This window comes from Myxine glutinosa, unplaced genomic scaffold (genome assembly GCF_964187855.1).
Source record: "Myxine glutinosa unplaced genomic scaffold, kmMyxGlut1.1 SCAFFOLD_1835, whole genome shotgun sequence".
NCBI classification, from domain to species: Eukaryota; Metazoa; Chordata; class Myxini; order Myxiniformes; family Myxinidae; genus Myxine; species Myxine glutinosa.
Window position 1 is genome coordinate 69468 of NW_027617930.1, and position 22223 is coordinate 91690.

The window sequence follows — 22223 nt, forward strand, 5'->3', positions numbered from 1 at the left end:
TTAATCCTCCTTTTCCTCTTTCAGGGTTGTGGCCTCTTCGTTCAGATCCTAATAGCAAGCAGGATAACATGCTTGTGCTGTCATTTGTTGGACAAACCAGGTAGGTCTAGCATGAAAGAGCTTTGTGCAATCTCATGGGATCTGGTTCAATGGCCTATTTGAGCATACAGTTTTTAGCAAAGACAAAGTTGAGAAGCTATGATGAACAACTCAGTGACAGGACATAACATTTTGTTCCCCCTCCTGTATGTTGTCTTTCGCAGAGTGTTGATGCTGACGGGTGAGGAGGTGGAGGAGACAGAGCTGGCCGGGTTTGCCAGTGACAAGCAAACCTTCTACTGTGGGAATGTAGCTCACAACCAGCTTATACAGGTTACCAGCTCTTGCAAGAAGTCTTTTTGTTTATTTTTAAACATGAAGCGATGTTATAATAGAAATTTCGACCTTGAAATAAACAGCATTGTGGTCAGGTGTTGTGATTGAGGTTTCTTCCAAGTTTTATGCTCTCTATGAACACTTCATTCCAACCACAACCCCCTTTCTTTCCATTCCCTTCTCTTGACATTTTGTCGGCTAGATCACATCGGCATCCATAAGGCTAGTGAGCCAAAGCTCCAAGGCTTTGCTTAGTGAATGGAAGGAGGTGAATGGCAAAAACATCAGCGTGGCATCCTGCAACCTTAGCCAGGTGGTGTGCGCCATTGGCAGACTGCTGTACTACCTGGAGATAAAACCACAGCAGTTACAGAAGATCAGGTATGTTGATTGATGTGGTCTCTCTCTCTCTCTCTCTTACTCTATCTCTCTCTCTCTCTTACTCTATCTCTCTCTCTCTCTCTCTCTCTCTCTCTCTCTCTCTCTCTCTGTCTCTGTCTCTGTCTCTTTCTTACACACAAGCACACTAATCGTGTGCGGACTGTAATGTAATGCTATGTTCCTTGTCCATGCTTGTGGCTTGGTTCAGTGTTTTATGAATGATTACATGCCTTTTCCCCTCATACGGGATTGACTGTGATGTCGCGAGAGCATGCCTCATGACCTTGGCCTTACCAATAAAGCACTATATTACATGGACTAAAGGTATTTTAAACAGTATCATAGTATTTAAACCAATTTCAATGGTTGCTAGAATATATGGCAGCATGTAGAATCCTACTAAAGGAATCATGAGGCTTAAAACTAAACAACAGATTTATAATTAATCACTCACGGTTCCCGATCAAAAATAATTATTGCGCCCGCAAAAAATAGCGAAACACAGGGCGACAAATGTAGAAGCAGGTAACATTTCATGAACTGCAAATACGCGGATTCCATAAATGTCGAAAACACGAATGTCGAGGTTTTACTTTTATACCTTTTTGTCCTTTATCACATTCAAAAGTGGTGTTATAATATTAGTGGTCAATGTTAGTTCTTATTACCTCCACCACCGAAGGTAGACATTGGTTATGTTTTCACCCCTGTGTGATTGTTTCTCTGTCTTTATTTTTGTCTTTGAGCAGGATATTTAGGAAAGTTTTAGATGGATTCAGCCGAAATTTGGTGGACAGGTTGGGTGTGTGACGATGACGAATTGATTCGATTTTTGTGAGATCAGAATACCAGAACTTTTATGCCTCCGCCGACGAAGTCGCTAGCGGCATTATGTTTTCGGGTTGTCCATCCGTCTGTCCGTCCGTCCATCCATGATAATTTTTCGTTACCGTGATAACTTGAGAACAGCTGAAGGGACCTAAGTCAAACTTGGTACAGGTATGTATCATGATGTAAAGATGAAAAGATTCAATTTGGAGTCACGAGGTCAAAGGTCAGTGGTCATGTTCGGTAAAAATCCTGTTACCGCAATAACTTATGAACCAGTGATGGGATTTTGAACAAAATTGGTCCAAGCATGTATTATGATGCAAAGATGAATGAACTGCTTTTTTGGGGGTTTAAGAGGTCAAAGGTCAGAGTCTGTAGTAGGTTTTTGTTCCCACGATAACTTAAGAACTGCTCAATTAGAGCTTTGTGCCTTAACAAGCTAATTCAAACTTGGTACAACTCTGTATGATGATGTAAAGATAAACTAATGATATCAGTGGTCAAGAGGTCAATGGTCAGAGGTCCCATTAGGTAAAAATTCTGTTACTGTGCTAACTTGGGAACCAGTGATGGGATTTTGACCAAACTTGGTATAAGTACACAATATATTATGATGAAAAGATTACCTGATTAGATTTTGGCATCAAAGGTCAGAGGTCATGTCAGGGTAAAAATGTGATACTTGAGAACAACTGAAGGGATTTAAATCAAACCTGGTGCAAGTATGTATAATGATGTAATAATGTGGGCCTAGGCATATCGGTCGATGTCACAATGTCAAAGACTGCCATTCTGGTTAGTGATTATTCACAATTGAGAGACAGGGCCAAAAACGATACATAGCATGATATTTCAAAACATTGTGGTTGGATTTCGACGAAACTTAGTGGACAGGTTTGGGTGCGTTATAAGTGCACATCGGATTTTTATGTGAAAAAATAAAAAATATTTTTTCACATAAAACGGCTTTTTTTGCGCGCAAAAAAATTATTTTGCTATTTTTGGAGAAAAAAAGAATTTCGCCCTTTTTCGGGAAAAATAAAATAAAATGCCCTTTTTGGTCGAAAATGTCTGGCAACGCTAAAAAAAATTAGGGAATTTTTCGAAATTTTAAACTGCGATCGAAATTTGTAACTGCGATCGAAATTTGTAACTGCGATCAAAATTTTTAACCGATCGATCTCAAAAACAAAACGTTGCGTCCACTTGCGTGCGTTGCGTCCCCAGCGTGTACAGCAGTGAGGCGGTGTACTACAGTGAGAGAGTGTACACAAAGTGTGAACAAGTCTCCTATCAAGATGAGTGCTGCTCTTCGTGACAAGTGGCTGAAGAAATTCAACGCTGGCGGCGATGGGGCCACCTCCAAGTACGTGTCGAGTGACACGGCTTTCTGTCGAGCTTGTGAAAAGACTTTCCGGGCGAAGCAGAAGTCTGAGCTGGCCCAACATGTCCGAGGAGACCGCCACAAGAGCAACCTGGCCTTGAAGAAGAAGAGGACGGTCACGCAAGCCACCATGGAGGACTTTGGTGGCGGAAAGAGGCACAAGTGCGACGTCGTGGCTCAGGAGCTGTGCCAGGCCATGCTGGCCGCTGGCATCCCATGGTCGAAATTGGAAAACCCTGCCCTCCGGTCGTTCCTGGAGAAGCACATCACTCTCCAGATCCCCGATGAAAGCTGGATTCGAAAGCACTACCTCGACAAGTGCTACGACGAGGCCTTGGCGGGGATCCGTGCCCACCTCGGACAGCAGCCCATCTGGCTGTCCGTCGACGAGACGACCGATTCGGCAGGTCGATATGTGGCCAACATCATCGCGGGACGCTTGTCCAAGGAGGGGTACTTTCGTCCCCACCTCGTCCAGTGCATGTTTCTGGAGAAGACCAACTCCGGGGAGATCGTGCATGCAGTCAATGACACGCTGCGCTATCTTTGGCCTGATTTCAAGCCGGAGTGCCTCAAGGTCCTCGTCAGCGACGCCGCGGCCTATATGATCAAGGCTGGCCATGCCCTGAAGGAACTCTTCCTGGACTTGCTGCATGTGACTTGCGTTGCCCACGCGCTCCACCGTGTCTGCGAGACAGTCCGAGAAATGTTCAAGGACGTCAACGACCTGATTGCCACGACGAAGAAGGTGTTCGTCAAAGCCCCGTCGCGTGTTGTCTTTTGGAAGGAGCAGCAGCCCAATCTTTCTCTCCCCCCGGAGCCCATTCTGACTCGGTGGGGGACGTGGATCGACGCCGCGGTGTTTTACACCGAGCACTTCGAGGCCGTCAAGGACATTGTGGACCAGCTGAATGATGACGACGCGATGGCAATCCGGAGTGCCAAGGACCTGTTCGGAAAGGCGGACATCAAGCTCAGTTTGGTCTTCTTAAATGCCCACGTGTCGTTCATCCCGAAGATCCTTAAGCAGCTGGAGGAGGCCGGCATGGAGCTGGCCAAGGCCTTCCAGCTCCTTGATCAGGCCAAGGAGGAGCTCGAAAAGATCCGAGGCTGCCGTAAGGAGATCCTGCTCACCAAGTTCAAGGCGGTGCTGCAGCGCAATCCCGACATTGGTGTGCTGAGGACAGTGGCTTTGATCCTGGATGGAGATCAGCACGGATCTGAGGTTGGTGTGCCGGCTGGAGTCAAGCTTGCTGACATCCCCCTCTTGAGGTACTGCCCCATCGTCAGCGTCGACGTGGAAAGGTCCTTCTCCGTCTACAGAAACGTCCTCACCAACCGCCGACACCGCCTCACCAAGGAGAACATTACCAAGATAATGATTTCAAACACCTACTTTAACCGTTCCTAAAAGGGTCTTGTCAATTTCTTCTAGTCCTCTACTTATCAAACAATGCGGTTGCAATAAAGGTACCTGAACGTCATTTTTTACCTGTTTACTAGCCCAGAGTGCTTAATGTTGTGCAGGAAAAAGCTTACCATTTTTTGTTCTTTTTTTGACTGATTTCTGAAAAACTTGGTAATAATAAAAAATGAATAAAACGGGGGAAAAAAATATTTCGGGATTTTTTCACATAAAAAAAAAAAAATTTCCGCTTTTCAAAACATAAAAGGCCTATTTTCTTAACATAAAAATCCGTAGTCTAGCTTATAAGGGCGAATTGCTTCAATTTTGGTGAGGATCCAAATCCGGTTATGAGCATTTTAGTGATTCTCCTCAATTGAGAGTTTCAAAAACGATATACAGCACAATATGTCATAAAGTTATGGAAGGGTTATGAGAAAACTTGGTGGATGAGTTGGGTAGGTGACCAGAACAATCTGATTACATTTTGTTTCAGATCTATCAGTGGGATACAAAATGTTTATTGTTCAGCCTGGTATGGGCTCTACCAAGTGCCATTTTAGTTTCATATGTAATAAATAGATGGTCCCTTCTCTTTTACCTCCACTCTTTGTGCAATGATATGTTTATAATCCCTTCTTGCACTGAAAGATCCTTCTTTGACCTTTAAACAAATAATTATTTGCATTGAAAGTTTTGTGCTGGGTGTAATCTTGCTGCTGTTGCTCTAGTGTGACTGAAATGGAGCACGAGGTAGCTTGTCTGGACATCTCTCCCTTGGCGGAGGGTGGAAGTCAAGGAGAGCTTTGTGCCGTGGGCCTGTGGACAGACATCTCTGCACGTGTCCTTCGCTTGCCTAATTTTGAGCCTTTGCACAAGGAGATGCTCGGCGGAGGTACGAAAGTACATCATAGAGTAGACAGTTATGTACTGTATTATCAACTGTTTTGGGATTTATGCAGTAATAGAGATTTGAGTATCTATTGTATCATGTAGTTTCAAAAACGTACCCTGGGGGTCACAAATTACAGAGGTAATTAATTTTTTTCCCTCATTACCTACATCCTCTGCCATAGCAACCCTCATCCTTCAGGCAGGTAGCAGCCTCTTGCCTCTCTGCAGACCTTGATGGAAGTAGCAGCTGGTCCAATACGTAGAATATAGTTTTCAACCTTGAGAAAACTCTCACTCTGTCTCTCTGATAGGACCATCTAGAGAACCCTTCAATCTACTTCCTTAAAACAAGCTTCTTCATCAGCCATTATCTTTCTTGGGCAAACCAAATAATCCAACTTGGCTTCCAGAGCCAAGCACTGAATCAGCATTCTCTGTCATACCAAATCGTTATTTAGCAAGCCCAAAATTATAAAAACTTGCGAGACCTTAATTTGCAGCTTGATGGAGTGTTGTACTACACTACCCTTGGAATTGAATCTCCGACGATGAAGCTGAATCTCTGATCCTGTTGCCCTGTCATTGCCGACAGGTCGGTGACCTATATTTCTTCTACCACATCCTTTCTGATCTTGCACCCCCTGCTCTTTCCATGCTTTCTTGTCCCTTCCCAGACCACCTCCCCCAGCTCCTTCAGATTACTCCAGGGTTCATGTGTGTGACCACCTTCTGATGAAACTCCTAAAATCCAGCCTCACTTCTCCCTTCCACTCATTTGTTCCTCTTGTCTCGCACCTGTGGAACAAAGTTTATCCTTATTCCCAATATTACCCTACCTCTGGGGCTTCAATAGGGCTCTCCTCAGATCATCTCCTATCCATACTCATGATTGTTTCTACCCTCCCCATCCCCACCACTTCCTTTCTTGGTCATTGTGTTTTCTCCCCTCTCTCTTCACCTACCTTTCCATTTTCTATGCCTCCGCCGACAAAGTCGACGGAGGCATTATGTTTTCAGGTTGTCCGTCCTGTCCGTCCGTCCATGATAGGCTTTCGTTATCGTGATAACTTGAGAACGGCTGAAGGGATCTCGGTCAAATTTGGTGCAGGTATGTATAATGAGGTAAAGATGAACTCATTCGATTTTGGGGTCACAAAGTCAAAGGCCCAATGTCAGAGGTCATGTAAGGTAAATACTGTTACCGCAATAACTTGTGAACCAGTGATTGGATTCTGACCAAATTTGGTAGAATTATGGAGAATGATGTAAAGATGAACTGATTAGATTTTGGGTTCAAGAGGTCAAAGGTCAAAGTCCGTAATAGGTCTAACTTGAGAACGGGTGAAGTGATATAATTCAAACTTAATACAGGTATGTATAATGATTTAAAGATTAACTGATTCGATTTTTGGGGCAAAGGTCAAAGTCTGTTATAGGTCTATAACTTGTGAACAGCTGAAGGGAGTTAAATTCAAACTTGGTACAGGTATGTATAATGATATAAACATGAACTGATTATATTTTGGGGCAAGAGGTCAAAGGTCACAGGTCATGTCAGGTAAAAATGTGATGACTTAACAGCTGAATGGATTTAAATCAAACTTGGTACAAGTATTATAATGATGTAATAATGTGGGTGGAGGCATATCGGTCGACGTTGTCATGTTGAAGAGTGTTCTAGTTTGTTATATTTCATTCTTGGTCTGTCCTTAGACTTATTGCTGTGTTTGAGCTTCTATGCAGCTTGTCCACCCATTTGCCCTTCTCCCTCTCTCTCTCTCTGTTCTCAGTCTTTCCCTCGTCCATTTTTTTCTGCAAGTGTTCCTGTGTTATGACCCTCTGCCCTGCTGTTGGCATGTTGCCTTGCTTTACACTGTCTTGTTGCTGTTCTGTGATAGTTTGACACACGACCTGACATTCCCAGTGACAAAACCACGGACCCAGCTTTCAATTTCAAACTAGCAGTGTGAAATTCGAATATCTAGAGAATCGTGAACTTAAACATACAGTTCTGTATCAATTTGGGTCCGTGGAAGGCGTTTCTTTTGAAGGATCACCAAGTGACAGTTCTGAAAATTCTACAGAATATGAATATTCAGACAAGGATAAAGTAGTAAACAGTGTCACCGAGCGAGGGGATTCTGGATGAATCCCTGAAACTTGCTGAGGCTGCGGAAGGGAATTTCACAGAATGAGCAGATAGGGCAACACTGGAAGAAATAGTGAGGCCACTAACCCGTCTGTGATGAAAAAACGGGGTGGTTCATGCACCGCTGCCTCTTGCCAAATACAGCATTTGTCTAAGGCAATGGTTCCCAACCTGTGGTACGCAAGGGCCTTCCAGGTGGTTCGCGACTCAACCTTTAAAAAAAATGATTTGGCCTGATAATTTTTTTATTTCTGATTTCTGATATATTTCATGATTTCCGATGTGCTGTGAGCAAAGTTATGCCCCGCATCGACCAGCTGGTGGAGAAGAAACAGATGCAGCCCTCGCATTAAATTGAAATAAGCCTGATATCTTATCGAATTGAGTTTTTCTGGAACCAGGTGGTACGCGGATTGAGTTTTTCTGGAACCAGGTGGTACGCGGTGACGGTACGGGACCTCCAAGTGGTACTCGATCAGAAAACGGTTGGGAAACAGTGGTCTAAGGGCTTGGAACTCCACAGCTTGTAGGAAAAGGAGAGTTGATGTAACATCATCAGTCCAAAGATAAGTACAATACTCCATTGCACTCTGGATGAATACCTTTTATACTATTTGCAGATAAAAGCAGTGAATAAATATGTGTACCTCTGCCACCAAAGGTAGGTGGAGGTTATGTTTTCACCTCTGTCTGTCTGTGTCTGTCTGTTTGTCTGTGAACAGGGTATCTCAAAAAGTTCTGGACAGATTTGGGATTTGGACGAAACTCAGTGGACAGGTTGGGTGTGTAACGAGGAAGAATTGATTCGATTCTGGTGAAGATCCGGATCCGAGAATTTTTAAGTGATTCTTCACTACTGAGTGATAGGACTAAAAACGATATATAACACAATATCTCAAAAAGATGTGGACCAGTTATGTCAAAACTTGGTGGACAAGTTGGTTAGGTGACATGAACAAGCTAATTCAATTTTGGTTCAGGTCTGGATCCTGATCCAGCCTATCAGTGGGATACAAAACATAAACTGTTCAGCCTGGCGGAGGTATGGGCTCTACCAAGTGCCGTTCTCATTTCAAATGAAATAAACTGTTCAACCTCCTACAGGGCCCAACTGTATTTACCATGAAAAGTCAGTTGGATGCACAAACTGATCAGAGGAACATTAATGCTGTGATCGTGCATTTCCAGAGATCATCCCACGCTCCATTCTCATCACCACATTTGAGGGTTCCCCCTACTTACTGTGTGCTCTCGGTGATGGTGCCCTTTTCTACTTTGCCCTCAACGTTGATACAGGTACGTGTCTTCATATTTATCTGGAATATATGTCTCAATATTCACTGAATTGATCATTCAAATTCATTATTACAGCTTATTTGTCTTTATCGCCCAATGCATTATTGGTTGAAATTCTATATACCACAAGGTGGTAGAAGTCGTGATATGGGTTTTGTTCATATGAGATCTGCATATAAATACAGTCGTGGCCAAAAATATTGGCACCCTTGCACATTTTTCAAATAATGCACCATTTCTTCCAGAAAATTGTTGAAATGAAATAATCTTTTGGTATCCACATATGTATTTCTTTGGTTTGCAGTGGAACAAAACAAAAAAAGGTGGAAAAATTACTAAATCTTATCTTATTCCACACAGAAATCCTAAAATGGCCTGGACAATATTGTTGACACCTTTTAGAAGTTGTTAGAAATAATTAGATTTGAAGCAGGTGATTCTCCCTGACTTTGGAATTGAACTCACCTGTGGTGAGTTGCAGGTGCCTGCAACATAAAAAAATCACTCATTCATTCTGCTAGTCATTCTGCTGTTTTGTGTCACTGTGTGTACCGCAATGAGCATTGAGAAAAGAAAGAAAACCAGAGAATTGTCAAAGGAGGTCAGACACAAGATTGTAGCCAAGCGTGGACAATCTCAAGGCTACAACTCCATCTCCAGAGACCTTGATGTTCCTGTGTCCACCGTACGCAATGTTATCAGGAAGCTTAAAGCCCATGGCACTGTAGCCAACCTCCCTGGATGTGGCCGCAAGAGAAAGCTTGAACAAAGATTGCAGCGAAGGATTGTTCTAATTGTGGAGAAAGCACCTCGATCAACTGCCAAACAGATTCAAGCTGACCTTCAGATACAAGGTACGACAGTTTCAACCCGCACTATCTGTTGCCAAATTAATGAAAGGGGGTTCTATTGAAGGAGACACAGGAGGACCCTACTGCTGAGAGAGAGACAAAAGAAAGCCTGACTGGAGTTTTCCAAAACACACCTGAACAAGCCAAAATCCTTCTGGGAGAATGTCCTGTGGACAGATGAGACCGAATTAGAGCTTTTTTGCAATGCACATCATCTCTATGTTTACAGAAAACAAAATGAAGCCTTCAAAGAAAACAACACCTTCCCTACAGTCAAACATAGGAGGTTCAGTGATGTTTTGGGGTTGCTGTGCTGCCTCTGGCACTGGGGGTGCCTTGAATACGTGCATGGCATCATTAAATCAGGAGATTACAAAGGCATTTATTTTGGAGCGCAATGTTCAACCCATTGTCAGAAAGCTGGGTCTCCGTCGAAGGTTTTAGGTCTTGCAGCAGGACAATGACCCCAAATACACTTCAAAAAGCACCCAGGAATGGGTCAAGACAAAATCTTGACTGTTCTGAAGTGGCCAGCAATGAGTCCAGATCTAAATCCCATTGAACACCTGTGGGGAGATCTGAAAACAGCAGTTTGAAGAAGGTACCCTTCAAATCTGGGACAACTGGAGCAGTTTGCACAAGAAGAGTGGGCCACACTGCCAGTAGAGAGGTGTAGAAAGCTCATGCATGGCTATAGGAAGTGCTTGACTGCAGTTATTCTATCCAAAGGCTGTGCTACCAAATATTTTGGGCTGTCAATAATTTTGTTAATGCCATTTCTTTTTATTTTCTGATTTAAAAGGATATATTGAGTTCTGAATCAAAAACAAAGGTTCTAAATAATAACAGTGAAATAAAGAATGGTGGAGACCAAATACTTTTGTCAATTTCAACTTATTTTTGGAGAAAATTGTGTTATTTGTAAAAAATGCAAGGGTACCAATATTTTTGGCCATGACTGTAAATATAGATATTTAGCATATTCACTGAACTGTGGACCCCAGGTATTTTCCAGGTATTGACATAATTTTCTGCATTTTTAATTGTGAGTTTTCAAATGAGGGCCGACAAGGTAGCTCATAGGTAGCGAACTCATCTTTGAGCTATCTCTTCTGAACTTTATTCTCAACCAAACTATGAAATGTCACCCTGGTGTTTCTCATGCAAGGTGTTAAATCCATTAGTGTGGCATTTGACAAAGGGAATTGGATCTGCCAGCACGCACAAGATCTGCCAGCAACCCTCTTCTTGTGAAACTGCCAAAATCAAGACTCTCTGATCACCTTCACTCCTTCATTCTTCATTTCTCCCGCCTCTGGAACAAACTCCCACCCTCTCTTCAATCCCTCTCCTCCCTCCAGGTCTTTGAAACAGCTGTTCACCACCTTCTCTTATCTTCCCCCATCCAAAACCTTGATCTTTTCTACCCCATTAAAACACCCCAAATTCGCCTCTTTCAATCCCCAACTTCTTTCCTGAAATACCTAGAAGTGTTCATTTGCTTTATACAGTGTGCCCCTACCTCCTCCCCCAGCTGTCCCCCTTCCACAGATCTACCGACGTCCCTGTTCGCTTCTGTTGTTGTGCTTGTGTGCTTCCCTCTCTCTCTCCCCCTCTTGTCTCCCGCTCCCTTCATTGCATGTTTTTTGTGCCTGTGCATGTTTTCATGTTCAATGTATTATCTCTTACACGAGCCTCGATTCTGTATACAAAGAAAAAAAAATTAAAGCTGCGTGTTCCCATTAGTCCAGGAGCGTGGCATTTGAAAAAAGGTCTCACTTAACCCACACAACGTACAAGGTTTGGTGCCATATTCTGTTTGGGCAACATTTCCAGGGTGGGTGTCACTCCATATTGTGGTAAAACTTTAAATATCCCAAGTGTTAAACATCCCAAGCTATGTTTGTCTTTTGTCTGTTGTGTGCCAGCACTTTGGCCAAATTCCAAATTCCCACTCTGACCGATGACACCCTTCAATAGATGATGACATGTCCAAATTCAGTTCTTCGGCAGCAATGTTCGTTAATTGTAATGAGCACCATGATGATGAGTGAAGAGTATGGCATACCTTCACCGTGTTACCTCTGCCACAAAAAATGGATGGAGGTTATGTTTTCATCCCTGTCTGTCTGTTTGTATGTCTATGCTTGTGGAAGCCAAGTTGTTGGAACCACTCGAACCACAAAATGGATCACCAACGACTTCAGACTGTAACAAGGAAATTTATTGAAGTTCGTGTACACGGAGAGAATGGTAATCATATAGATGAGTATACACCAAGCAATCCTACCATTCTCAGAAGGCCAATCGTTGAGCCCGTGGTATTCAGACAAAAGCAGGGAAATGCCGGCGGGAACAACTCGGCATGTTACCTCCCTCATAAGATTTTGGGATGCCAACGTGGCAATAACAATTTCTGGAAATGATTTCTTGCATAGACAAAGTTAAACGTTCACCACATGCCCGACTCCACTCAGCTATGTTTCTTTAAGCTCCATCTCCAATCTTCCCTAGCAACACAACAAACCCTTCCACTAAAGCTGATTTTCATCCAATCAGCAGCAAGGTTACATGATAACCCAGAAGCCCACAAGTTACAATAACAACTGCTGTCAAACCCAGAATGCAATTCATTTTTCCCTTGTAATCAACTACCCATGATGCTCTTTATTATCCCTTGGCTTTGATTGGACAGAAATGACAATTACCATTTGTCAGCTTCGACATGCGCACGATATCTCAAAAAGTTATGGACAGAGTTTGGCAAATGTTTATGGACAGGTTCGATGTGAGACGAGGAAAAGTCTATTTGATTTTGGTGAAAATCTGGATCCGGATCCGGATACTACAATTTTTAATGTGATTCTTCAACATTGATAGAGCCAAAAAGCAATATATGGCAGGATATCTCAAAAGGTTGTGGATGGATTCAGACAAAACTCGATGGATTAGTTGGGTCGGTGACAAGAACAAGTTGATTTGATTTTGGTTTACGTACAGATACAGATCCCGGCCTTCCAGTGGATGACAAAATATACTGTTCAGCCTGGTGGAGATATATGCTCCACTGAGTGCCATTATCGTTAAAATGAAACTTGAGGATCCACCAAATTATTTTTTATTGATTGGTAAGAGGTGGACAACTACTAAAACTTGTTACTCACGCTGACTCAAGTAAAAATTTTCATTCTTATCTCCATTGCTGCTATCCTTCATAGATCCAGTTTTATTCATATTGGTGGTATCACTTTTTCCATAGTCAACACGAGGGAGATTAGAAATTTGATCATTGTCAAAGCATCACGATTCATTCACTGTCAGCCGACAAGAATTCAACGAAGCAGTTGGCAATAAAGTCGCACCATTCCTCTTAGCAATGTGTGAGCCTATTCACGAGAAAACCCTTACCGACCCTCATGCAGCAGCATTAACAATGGATGACACAATGAGGTTTGGCACTACATGACTGCTGATGCAATATTGGAAATTGCTATTCAGGAATGTTGATGTAATCCCAAGGAACAAGCTAAATTTGTTTACCGAGATTCCTCGATACTTATGGGTTAATTGATCAATATACATAGGAATGCATGGAATTCCTGTTAATGGCTTTTCCTGCAAAAATTACATGTGGATGTCAAATGCCTGAATTGAAATGAAATGCAATTATTTCCTTGGGCACTGATCACGCAAACTTTTTTCCGTTACTCCCCTTTAATCACACTAAAGATCGATATTAGTTAATGTGTGTGGTATTAAAACTTGCACAAAGTATCGGAGTTTTAACTTTCTAAAACTCCTGCAAAAGCCTGAAAATGGCCATTTCTCACCAAATGTCGCATTTTTTGCATGTACTAAAAAAACACTGACATACTCATTCCATGGTATCAGGTCTGAACATATAGGTGTGGCCTCGCATATTGTCGTGTGAACATGTGCTAAGCACCATTTTGTGATTTCCAGGATTTCTGAGCGATCGGAAGAAAGTCACGCTTGGCACGCAGCCAACAGTGTTGCGGACCTTCAAGTCACTTTCTACCACAAATGTGTTTGCTTGTTCCGATCGGCCCACGGTCATCTACAGCAGTAACCACAAGCTTGTGTTCTCCAATGTCAATCTGAAAGAGGTCAACTACATGTGTCCCCTCAACTCGGAGGGGTATCCCGACAGGTACTTTATGGTGTGAATGTGAACAGAGACCAACCATAAGTCTGTCTTGCACTGATATTTTTTGTCAGAGTTTAGGATTATGTGTTGTCATGGTGGATTGAGACATTAACATCACGAATTGTTTTTGCTTATCACAGCCTGGCCTTGGCTAACAACAGCACACTGACCATCGGCACAATCGATGAAATTCAGAAACTCCATATCCGCACAGTGCCGCTTGGAGAATCTCCCAAGTAAGTACTAGTTTTGCATATCCTTGTATGTCTTTCGCATTTAACCAACTTGGTTGCTATGCATCTTTGACTTGTATATTTGACTTGACCATTTTGCAATTCTCAATTGTAACTTGGTCATAATTATTTGAATCTGAAACGAGACAGAGTTCAAATAATCTGTGATTACTAGATCTGATCATTATCATATTTTTCACTTTCATGCGCCAGGAAGGGCATCCGGCCATAAAAAATAAAAAAAAACATTGCCTCAAACAGGGAACCATGATTGTCATGGGGCCCGCAAGGCTAACCCCTGCTCCAGCGGGGAAAATGGCCTTAAAACGATCATTCATGCACTCCTTGTTTTTTTTTTTTTTGTTTTTTTTTTTTGTATACAAGATCGAGGCTCGTGAAAGAGCTAACATTAATCACACAAAAAGACAAACCGACACACAAAACACAAAAAACAAGGGGAGCGGTAGACAAGATGGGGAGAGAGGGGGAAGGACACAAAAGAGAGGGAGAAGGACACAAACACAACATTTGAGAGCAGGGACATCGGGAGGACTTGGGGGGAGGTGGGAGAGGATTACCACAAGGTCGGAGACGGTACGGTAGTCCAAGCCTACGAGTACTAGGCCGCAGAATACTCGATACCATTAACCGACGATTGTGTATACATGTACGAAAAATTAGCACCGAAAATTTTCCAAAAGATACGCTATAGGTACATACACCGAAAGATAGATACAGTCTCGACAAAAACACGATTGAGAAATATCACTTAGCTTCGAAAGCGTGAGCGCATGGAGCAGCTTCGAAAAGACGTGACCTCACCGTGATCTCGCGAGACTTCTCGCGAGTTTCGCGAGTTTCGCGAGTTTAAAAATGAAAAGGCATCTTTGATTTAAGTATGTACAACTTCAATGGACTTTTCATTAATTTATGTGGAGGCAGCCATGTCTTGTTCCCTATTGGCTGTGAAATAATTACCTTATGACAAACTAGGTGGATGAGTTCCAAGAACAAGCAGATTTTGGTTCAGTTCTGGATCCAGATATGACCCCTATCAGTGGGATACAAAACATAAACTGTTCATCCTGGCAGAGGAACAGTTCCAGTGCCAGTTCTAGTTTACCTCTGTTATAGTGGTGTGAGGTCCCTGGTGTTGGGCTAGCGGCTAGGGTGCCGGCTTAGGATCCTAGGATCCTGGGTTCGAATCCCGGTCAATCGCTGAATTAACGCCAGGGGGGTTGACTCAGCCTGTCATCCTTCCGAGGTCGGCAAATTGAGTACCAGTTCACTGGTAATTCCCTGCTTGTCGTTAAAGGCGGCAAAAAGGGTTGGCGTCAGGAAGGGCATCCGGCCGTAAAACATTGCTTCAAAAAGGGGACCGAAAAACAACAACAACCACAGTTCCCGAAAAAGGCCAACCCCCGCTTGCTGGGAAAAATGGCCTCTAAAGGTGGTTTTTTTTTTATAGTGGTGTGAGGGTGTATGATGATGTTGCTTGATCTTTGTAACTGTGCTGGGCCATGCTAGTGATGTGAATTCTGACCTATGAGTCTGGTCATACAATTGGGAAACTCAACTGTTTACGCACAGGCGTGACATTCTGTCCCACTGGGCGGAGCGTTTCAACAACATTCTGAACCACCAAACAACAGTGTTTTACAAAGTTGTTGACTCATTTCCACAGCATCCTGTCCCGGATAAGCTCGCTATTGAATGTCGAGCAGAAAACATTGTTAGTGTTTTGTATTCTTCATCTCAAGACCTGAGATGGGAATGTTTAATATCTGTTGATTATTAATAAACTGCTGCGTGGTGAACGAGTGCACTCTTTTTTTCTTTTTTCTTTTTCTCTTTTTTTTTTGTATACAGAATCGAGGCTCTTGAAAGAGCTAACATTTATCACAAAAAAAAATCAAACAGACAAACAAAATATATAAAAAGAAGGAGCAGTAGACAAGATGGGGAGAGAAGGGAAAGCACACAACCGCAACATTTGAGAGCAGGGACATCGGGAGATGTGTGGGAGGGAGAGGGCTTGGGGGGAGGAGGCGTGGGAAGGGTGAGGGGGGTGGGAGAAGTATAAAACACAAGGACACCAATGACTTCCAGGAAAGAAGTTGGTATTTCAAAAAAGTGGATTTGGGGTGAAATTAGCGGGGGTAGAAAATATCCAGGTTTTGGATGGGGGAAGATAAGAGATGGTGATGAACAGCTGTTTTAAAGACCTGGAGGGAGGAGTGGGATTGAAGAGAGTGAGGGAGTTTGTTCCAGCGGCGGGAGTAAAGAGGAATGAAAGAGTGAAGGTGAATAGAGAGTCTTGATTTTGGCAGTTTAACCATAAGAGGGTTGCAGGCAGATCTTGTGCGACCTGTAGGAATATTTGGGGGACAGAGCACAGAAAGAGCTGGGGGAGCAAGGCCGGAGAGGAGTCGGTAGAAGACAGAAAGACCACCAACCTGCCTGCGGTGAGTGAGTGAAAGGCCCTCGGCGTTGACTACATCGCAGGAGATTCCAATGATTCTGAAAGCTTTGGCCTCAACAGCGTGAAGGCGAGCTAGGTGTGAGGCAGGAGCACCAGCCCAGAGGGGAGAGCAGTACTCCATTGAGCTGCGGATGAAAGCCTTGTATGTGGTGAAGACTGGTGTGATCTTCCCTCCCTGCCTTTCTGAAATGTTATTATTAAATTTCACATACCCATTCAATAAATATGCTTCTTCGTAATCGGTCAAGCTATTATCTTTCTCTCATTTAAAAAATGTGAATCCAAAATTTCAAGCACAGATGGCACACCATGTGTTGGGGTTAAATCATTATTTTTTTTGTTGTAAAGTTTGCTTTTTGCCTTTTCTATCCCATTCGGTCATTAAATGCTGTTTGCACATTTGCTTTGTCTACACGTTGCCCCTCAGACGGATCTGCTATCAGGAACAGTCTCAGTGCTTTGGAGTGTTGAGCTGTCGTGCAGAACTCATGGAACAGGGGGGAGGTTTTGCTCTCCTGCGGCCCAGCGCAAGCACCCAGGTTGCTGACCCCAACTCGATTCAGGCCTCAGGTGGCCTGCCTGATTCAAGATTGTGCTTGCTACACACTTTTTATTTATTTCGAGCTCTGAAATGCCTTTCATAAAATGTTGCCTTTACTTTGAACTTTACTTTAAATGAACCATTTTGTGTTAATTTGCGCAAGTTCTTTTTTTTCTTTCTTTTTTTTTTCAACTTTCATATGATAACTGTGAGTCTGTGCTGTTTTTATGTCAAATGAAACACTGGACACATGTAGTATTTTCTCAATTTTCATTTTCATTTTGTCAATAATTATACGAATGTCATTCTTTCACGGTCTTGTTTTGCAGGCATTGTCAACTAGTGTGAGCAGCAGTAAACTGTTCTCAAGTAGCAGCACGCAGCACGAAGGCTCTTATGGGGATGAGGTCGAGGTGCACAGCCTCCTGGTCATTGACCAGCACACATTTGAGGGTGAGCAGTTGGTGTGAAGATTTTTAGTGATTGAGGACTCATCGTTTTAGAAGCTTCAGATTAATTTTTTGACAAATGTGTTGTTTGATATATCAATGGTTGATTTTCACTTCCTTTGTCTGAGAATCCTGGGTGGAATGTACCGTATCTTTTGGCGTACAAGTCGATACTTTTTTCCCCAGAAGTCCGGGCCTCGACTTGTACTCAGAATCGACTTATCTATGGTTTTCAGACATTGAATTGCATAAATGGGAAAAAAAATTGCAAACTCTCACGTGATTTTGATTTCTGTGTCTACAGTGCATTCAGAAAGTATTCAGACCCCTTCACTTTTTTCACATTTTGTTATGTTGCAGCCTTATGCTGAAATCGTTTTAATTCATTTTTTCCCTCATCAATCTACACTCAATACCCCATAATGACAAAGAGAAAGCAGGATTTTAGAAAGTTTTGCAAATTTATTTTTAAAAAAAAAATGAAATATAACATTGACATAAGTATTCATACCCTTTGCTATGACACTTGAAATTTAGCTCAGGTGCCTCCCATTTCTCTTGATCATCTCTGAGATGTTTCTACACATTGATTGGAGTCCACCTGTGGTAAATTCAATTGATTGTACATGATTTGGAAAGGCACACACCTGTCTATATAAGGTCTCACAGCTGACGATGCATATCAGAGCAAAAACCAAGCCATGAGGTTGAAGGAACTGCCTGCAGAGCTCAGAGACAGGATTGTGTCGAGGCACAGATCTGTGGAAGCCTACAAAAAAAATTCTGCTGCATTGAAGGTTCCCAAGAGCACAGTGGCCTCCATAATTCTTAAATGGAAGAAGTTTGGAACAACCAGGACTCTTCCGAGAGCTGGCCGCCCGGCCAAACTGAGCAATCGGGGGAGTAGGGCCATGGTAAGAGAGGTGACCAAGAACCCGATGGTCACTCTGGCTGAGCTCCAGAGATCCTGTGTGGAGATGGGAGAAACTTCCTGAAGGACAACCATCACTGCAACACTCCACCGATCTGGGCTATATGGCAGAGTGGCCAGACGGAAGCAAAACAGATCAATCTTGGTTTCATCAGACCACAGAATCTTGTTTCTCACAGTCTGAGAGTCCTTTCGGTGCTTTTTTGCAAACTCCAAGCGGGCTTTCATGTGTCTTTCACTGAGGAGAGGCTTCCGTCTGGCCACTCTGCCATAAAGCCCAGATCGGTGGAGTGTTGCAGTGATGGTTGTCCTTCAGGAAGTTTCTCCCATCTCCACACAGGATCTCTGGAGCTCAGCCAGAGTGACCATCGGGTTCTTGGTCACCTCTCTTACCATGGCCCTTCTCCCCCGATTGCAGTTTTCTGTTGTTGGGATAATTAAACCACTTGTGCCTCGGCTAACAAAAATATGGGCCAACTGGCATGGGCAGCTTGCGTGCCATCATACACTTGTATGTCATAATAATAAATATATTTTTATTACTTATTAAGACCTATTACATATTGGGGGAAAAACATTGTCAGGCTGTTGAGAATATATCTATTTACGTGTCAAAATTGTCTGTTGTGAATATATCGTTTGTACAACTTTTTGAACTCTCCACATGATCTTTTATAAATATCTTGAAGGTGAAAAACTAAGGTTGCTGAAGCTTTCTGACTTTGTTGTGCTTGGTGACTGTGCCTGGTGCACATGTCATGCTTGTGTGTTCAGTTTTGCATGCCCATCAGTTCCTGCCCAGCGAGTACACCCTCAGCATCGTGTCTTGCAAGCTCGGCAAGGATCCCACAACCTACTTTGTGGTCGGAACTGCTATGGTCTACCCAGATGAGGCTGAACCAAAGCAGGGCCGCATACTTGTGTTTCACTACACTGATGGTATGTGGGTTAGGCGTGGGAGGAGGGACTTTGGAGTACAGCAGAGAATATCCGTATATTAAAAACTATATTCCACGAAATGTCCATATTCCATGAGGCTCAACTTTATATTCCAAAAAAAATTAATACCCTGTCTGTAATTATTTATTTTTCTGTAATTATTCAACAATTTCAACCATACCTCATATCCATTGACAGTTTACCTCAATATTTTCCTTTTTTTTTAAATTTTAAATATGCACTTTTTCGGAAAATGCCACTCGTATTATTTATGTTGTACAGTCCTTATTTACATTTTCTTTGGTTGAGGGAGGAACCGAGTTTGTGTTATTCCAAAATGCAAAATTCATTCTTTCATCACTCAATATTCACTGCGAAAAGAACATTCCCTTTAATATAAGCCGCATTAAGTGATCACCAATCGCCTCACCTCAGCTATGAGTGAGAAGACAGTGGTATTCCAACGTGTATGAATGTTACTTAGCGAGTATTGCAACCATAGGACAAATGTAGATTGTCTTGGATTGCTGTCCAACACTGATCAAGACATCTGATCTCGGTTATCCTTTCAGGAAAGCTGCAAACGGTGGCTGAGAAGGAGGTGAAAGGGGCTGTGTACTCGATGGTCGAGTTCAACAGCAAACTTCTAGCAAGCATCAACAGCACGGTACAAAGAAAATGAACGACTTGGCCATCGGCGAAATTTTCTAAAGCCAACTCGTTCAGTTTGTTTAGGTGTCAATTGCCAGCCAGAGATGGCTGAGCTTTTGCAAAGTAAATTCTGGCGCACAACGTGATATCTGAGGATACAAGGTTTGACTCTTTGCTGTGTATAAAGCCCTGGCTGATAAGCTAAATGTGAAATGGCACACAGAATTTCCAAAATGAGAACCTAAGCTTCCACAAGGTGTCAGGCTGCAAGTATGTTGGTTGTAATGTCCCAAGAGGAGTTGTCTTGTATATATATATATATATGTATATATATATATATATATATATATATATATATATATATATATATATATATATATATATATATATATATATATATATATATATATACATACAGTCACGTGAAAAAGTAAGTACACCCCATGTAAAGTTTTGACTTTTTCAACATACAGCGATTTGATCTTCATTTCAACAATATTGATAGATAAAGGTGATATAATATAACAAAAATCATGAAACATTTACATTTTGTAGTCCATTGTATAATTTAAATAAACATAAATGCAAATTTCGCATGTGGAAAAAGTAAGTACACCCCTACATTTATCACTCCTTCAAATACCTAAAATTAGAATCAGGTGCACCAGCTCAGGTGCAAATGATTAGAACATCGTTAGAGAGGATCTTGGAGGAACCTGTCTTATTTAAACCTCATACATTTAGTTTGGTTTGCTCTTTGTTGTTGAAGTGTGCGGCGTCACCATGCCTAGATCAAAAGAGCTCTCTGAGGCCTTCAGAAAGAAGGTTATAGATGCCTACGAGTCTGGGAAGGGATTTAAAAAGATCTCCAAACAATTTGAAATCAATCATTCGACTGTCTGGAAGATCATCTACAAGTGGAGAAGATTCCAAACAACTGCCAACTTGTTCAGGCCAGGCTGCCCCAGAAAGTTCAGCCCGAGAGCAGACCGCAAGGTGCTGAAAGAAGTCTCTAAGAACCCCAGAATGTCATCACGGGACCTACAGGTAGCTCTTGCCACTGTTGATGTCAAAGTGCACGAGTCTACCATTAGAAAGAGGCTGCACAAATTTGATCTACATGGGACGTGTGCCAGGAGGAACCCTTTGCTGTCCAGAAAGAACATCAGGGCAAGACTAAAGTTTGCCAATGAAAACCTAGGCAAAGACCAGCACTTCTGGAACAATGTGCTCTGGACAGATGAGTCAAAGCAGGTGTGAGGTAACCTCTGATGGTTAAACTGCCGAAATCTCGACTCTCTGCTCACCTTCACCCTTTCATTCCTCTTTTCTCCCGCCTCTGGAACAAACTCCCTCACTCCCTTCAATCCCACTCCTCCCTCCAGGTCTTTAAAACAGCTGTTCACCACCATCTCTTATCTTCCCCCATCCAAAACCTTGATCTTTTCTACCCCCACTAATTCACCCCAGATCCACCTTGTTTGAAATTCCAACTTCTTTCCTGGAAGTCCTGGCAGTGTCCATATGTTTTATACCTCTCCACCGCCCCCTTCCCATGCCCCCCCCCCCAAAGCCCTCGCCCTCTCTCAGATCTCTCGATGTCTCCATGTCTCTCGGTCCCTGCTCTCAAATGTTGTGTTTGTGTCCTTCCCCCTCTCTCCCCATCTTGTCTACCGCTCCCGATGTTATATGTTTTATGTGTCGGTTTGTCTTTCTGTGTGATTAATGTTCGCTCTTTCACGAGCCTCGATCTTGTATACCAAATAAATAAATAAATAAATAAAAATAAAAAAGGTAGAGCTATTTGGCCATAGTACCAGAAGACATGTTTGGCGAAAACCAAAAACAGCATTTGACTACAAGAACCTGATACCAACTGCAAAGCATGGTGGTGGAAATATTATGGTTTGGGGCAGTTTTGCTGCATCAGGGCCTGGGCATCTCACCATCATAGAATCCACTCTGAATTCTTCATTGTACCAGAGGGTGCTTGAGGATAATGTGAGGCCATCTGTCGGAAAGTTGAAGCTCAACCGAAGGTGGACCTTGCAACATGACAATGACACTAAACATACCAGTAAATCCACCAAGGAATGGCTGAAAAGAAAGAAATGGAGGGTTCTGGAATGGCCAAGTCAAAGCCCGGATCTAAATCCCATCGAGATGTTGTGGGGGGATTTGAAACGAGCTGTGCATGCAAGAAACCCCTCAAACATCGCACAGCTGAAATAATTCTGCATGGAGGAGTGGGCAAAAATTTCTC

The 22223-nt window shown here is 42.7% G+C and overlaps 1 protein-coding gene across 1 annotated transcript in view; it reads left to right on the plus strand.

The window, feature by feature from the left end:
- Window positions 1-19976, plus strand: part of DDB1 (damage specific DNA binding protein 1) — a gene marked incomplete at its 3' end in the record, with an annotated part of 66304 nt that extends 46328 nt beyond the window's left edge. The window contains 11 exon segments of the mRNA XM_078769260.1: window positions 25-100; window positions 264-372; window positions 578-756; window positions 5108-5271; window positions 8608-8715; window positions 13530-13737; window positions 13875-13970; window positions 16877-16988; window positions 17320-17443; window positions 19145-19309; window positions 19882-19976. Coding sequence (XP_078625386.1) covers window positions 25-100; window positions 264-372; window positions 578-756; window positions 5108-5271; window positions 8608-8715; window positions 13530-13737; window positions 13875-13970; window positions 16877-16988; window positions 17320-17443; window positions 19145-19309; window positions 19882-19976 — 1436 coding nt within the window.
- Between the last annotated feature and the right edge of the window lie 2247 nt (window positions 19977-22223).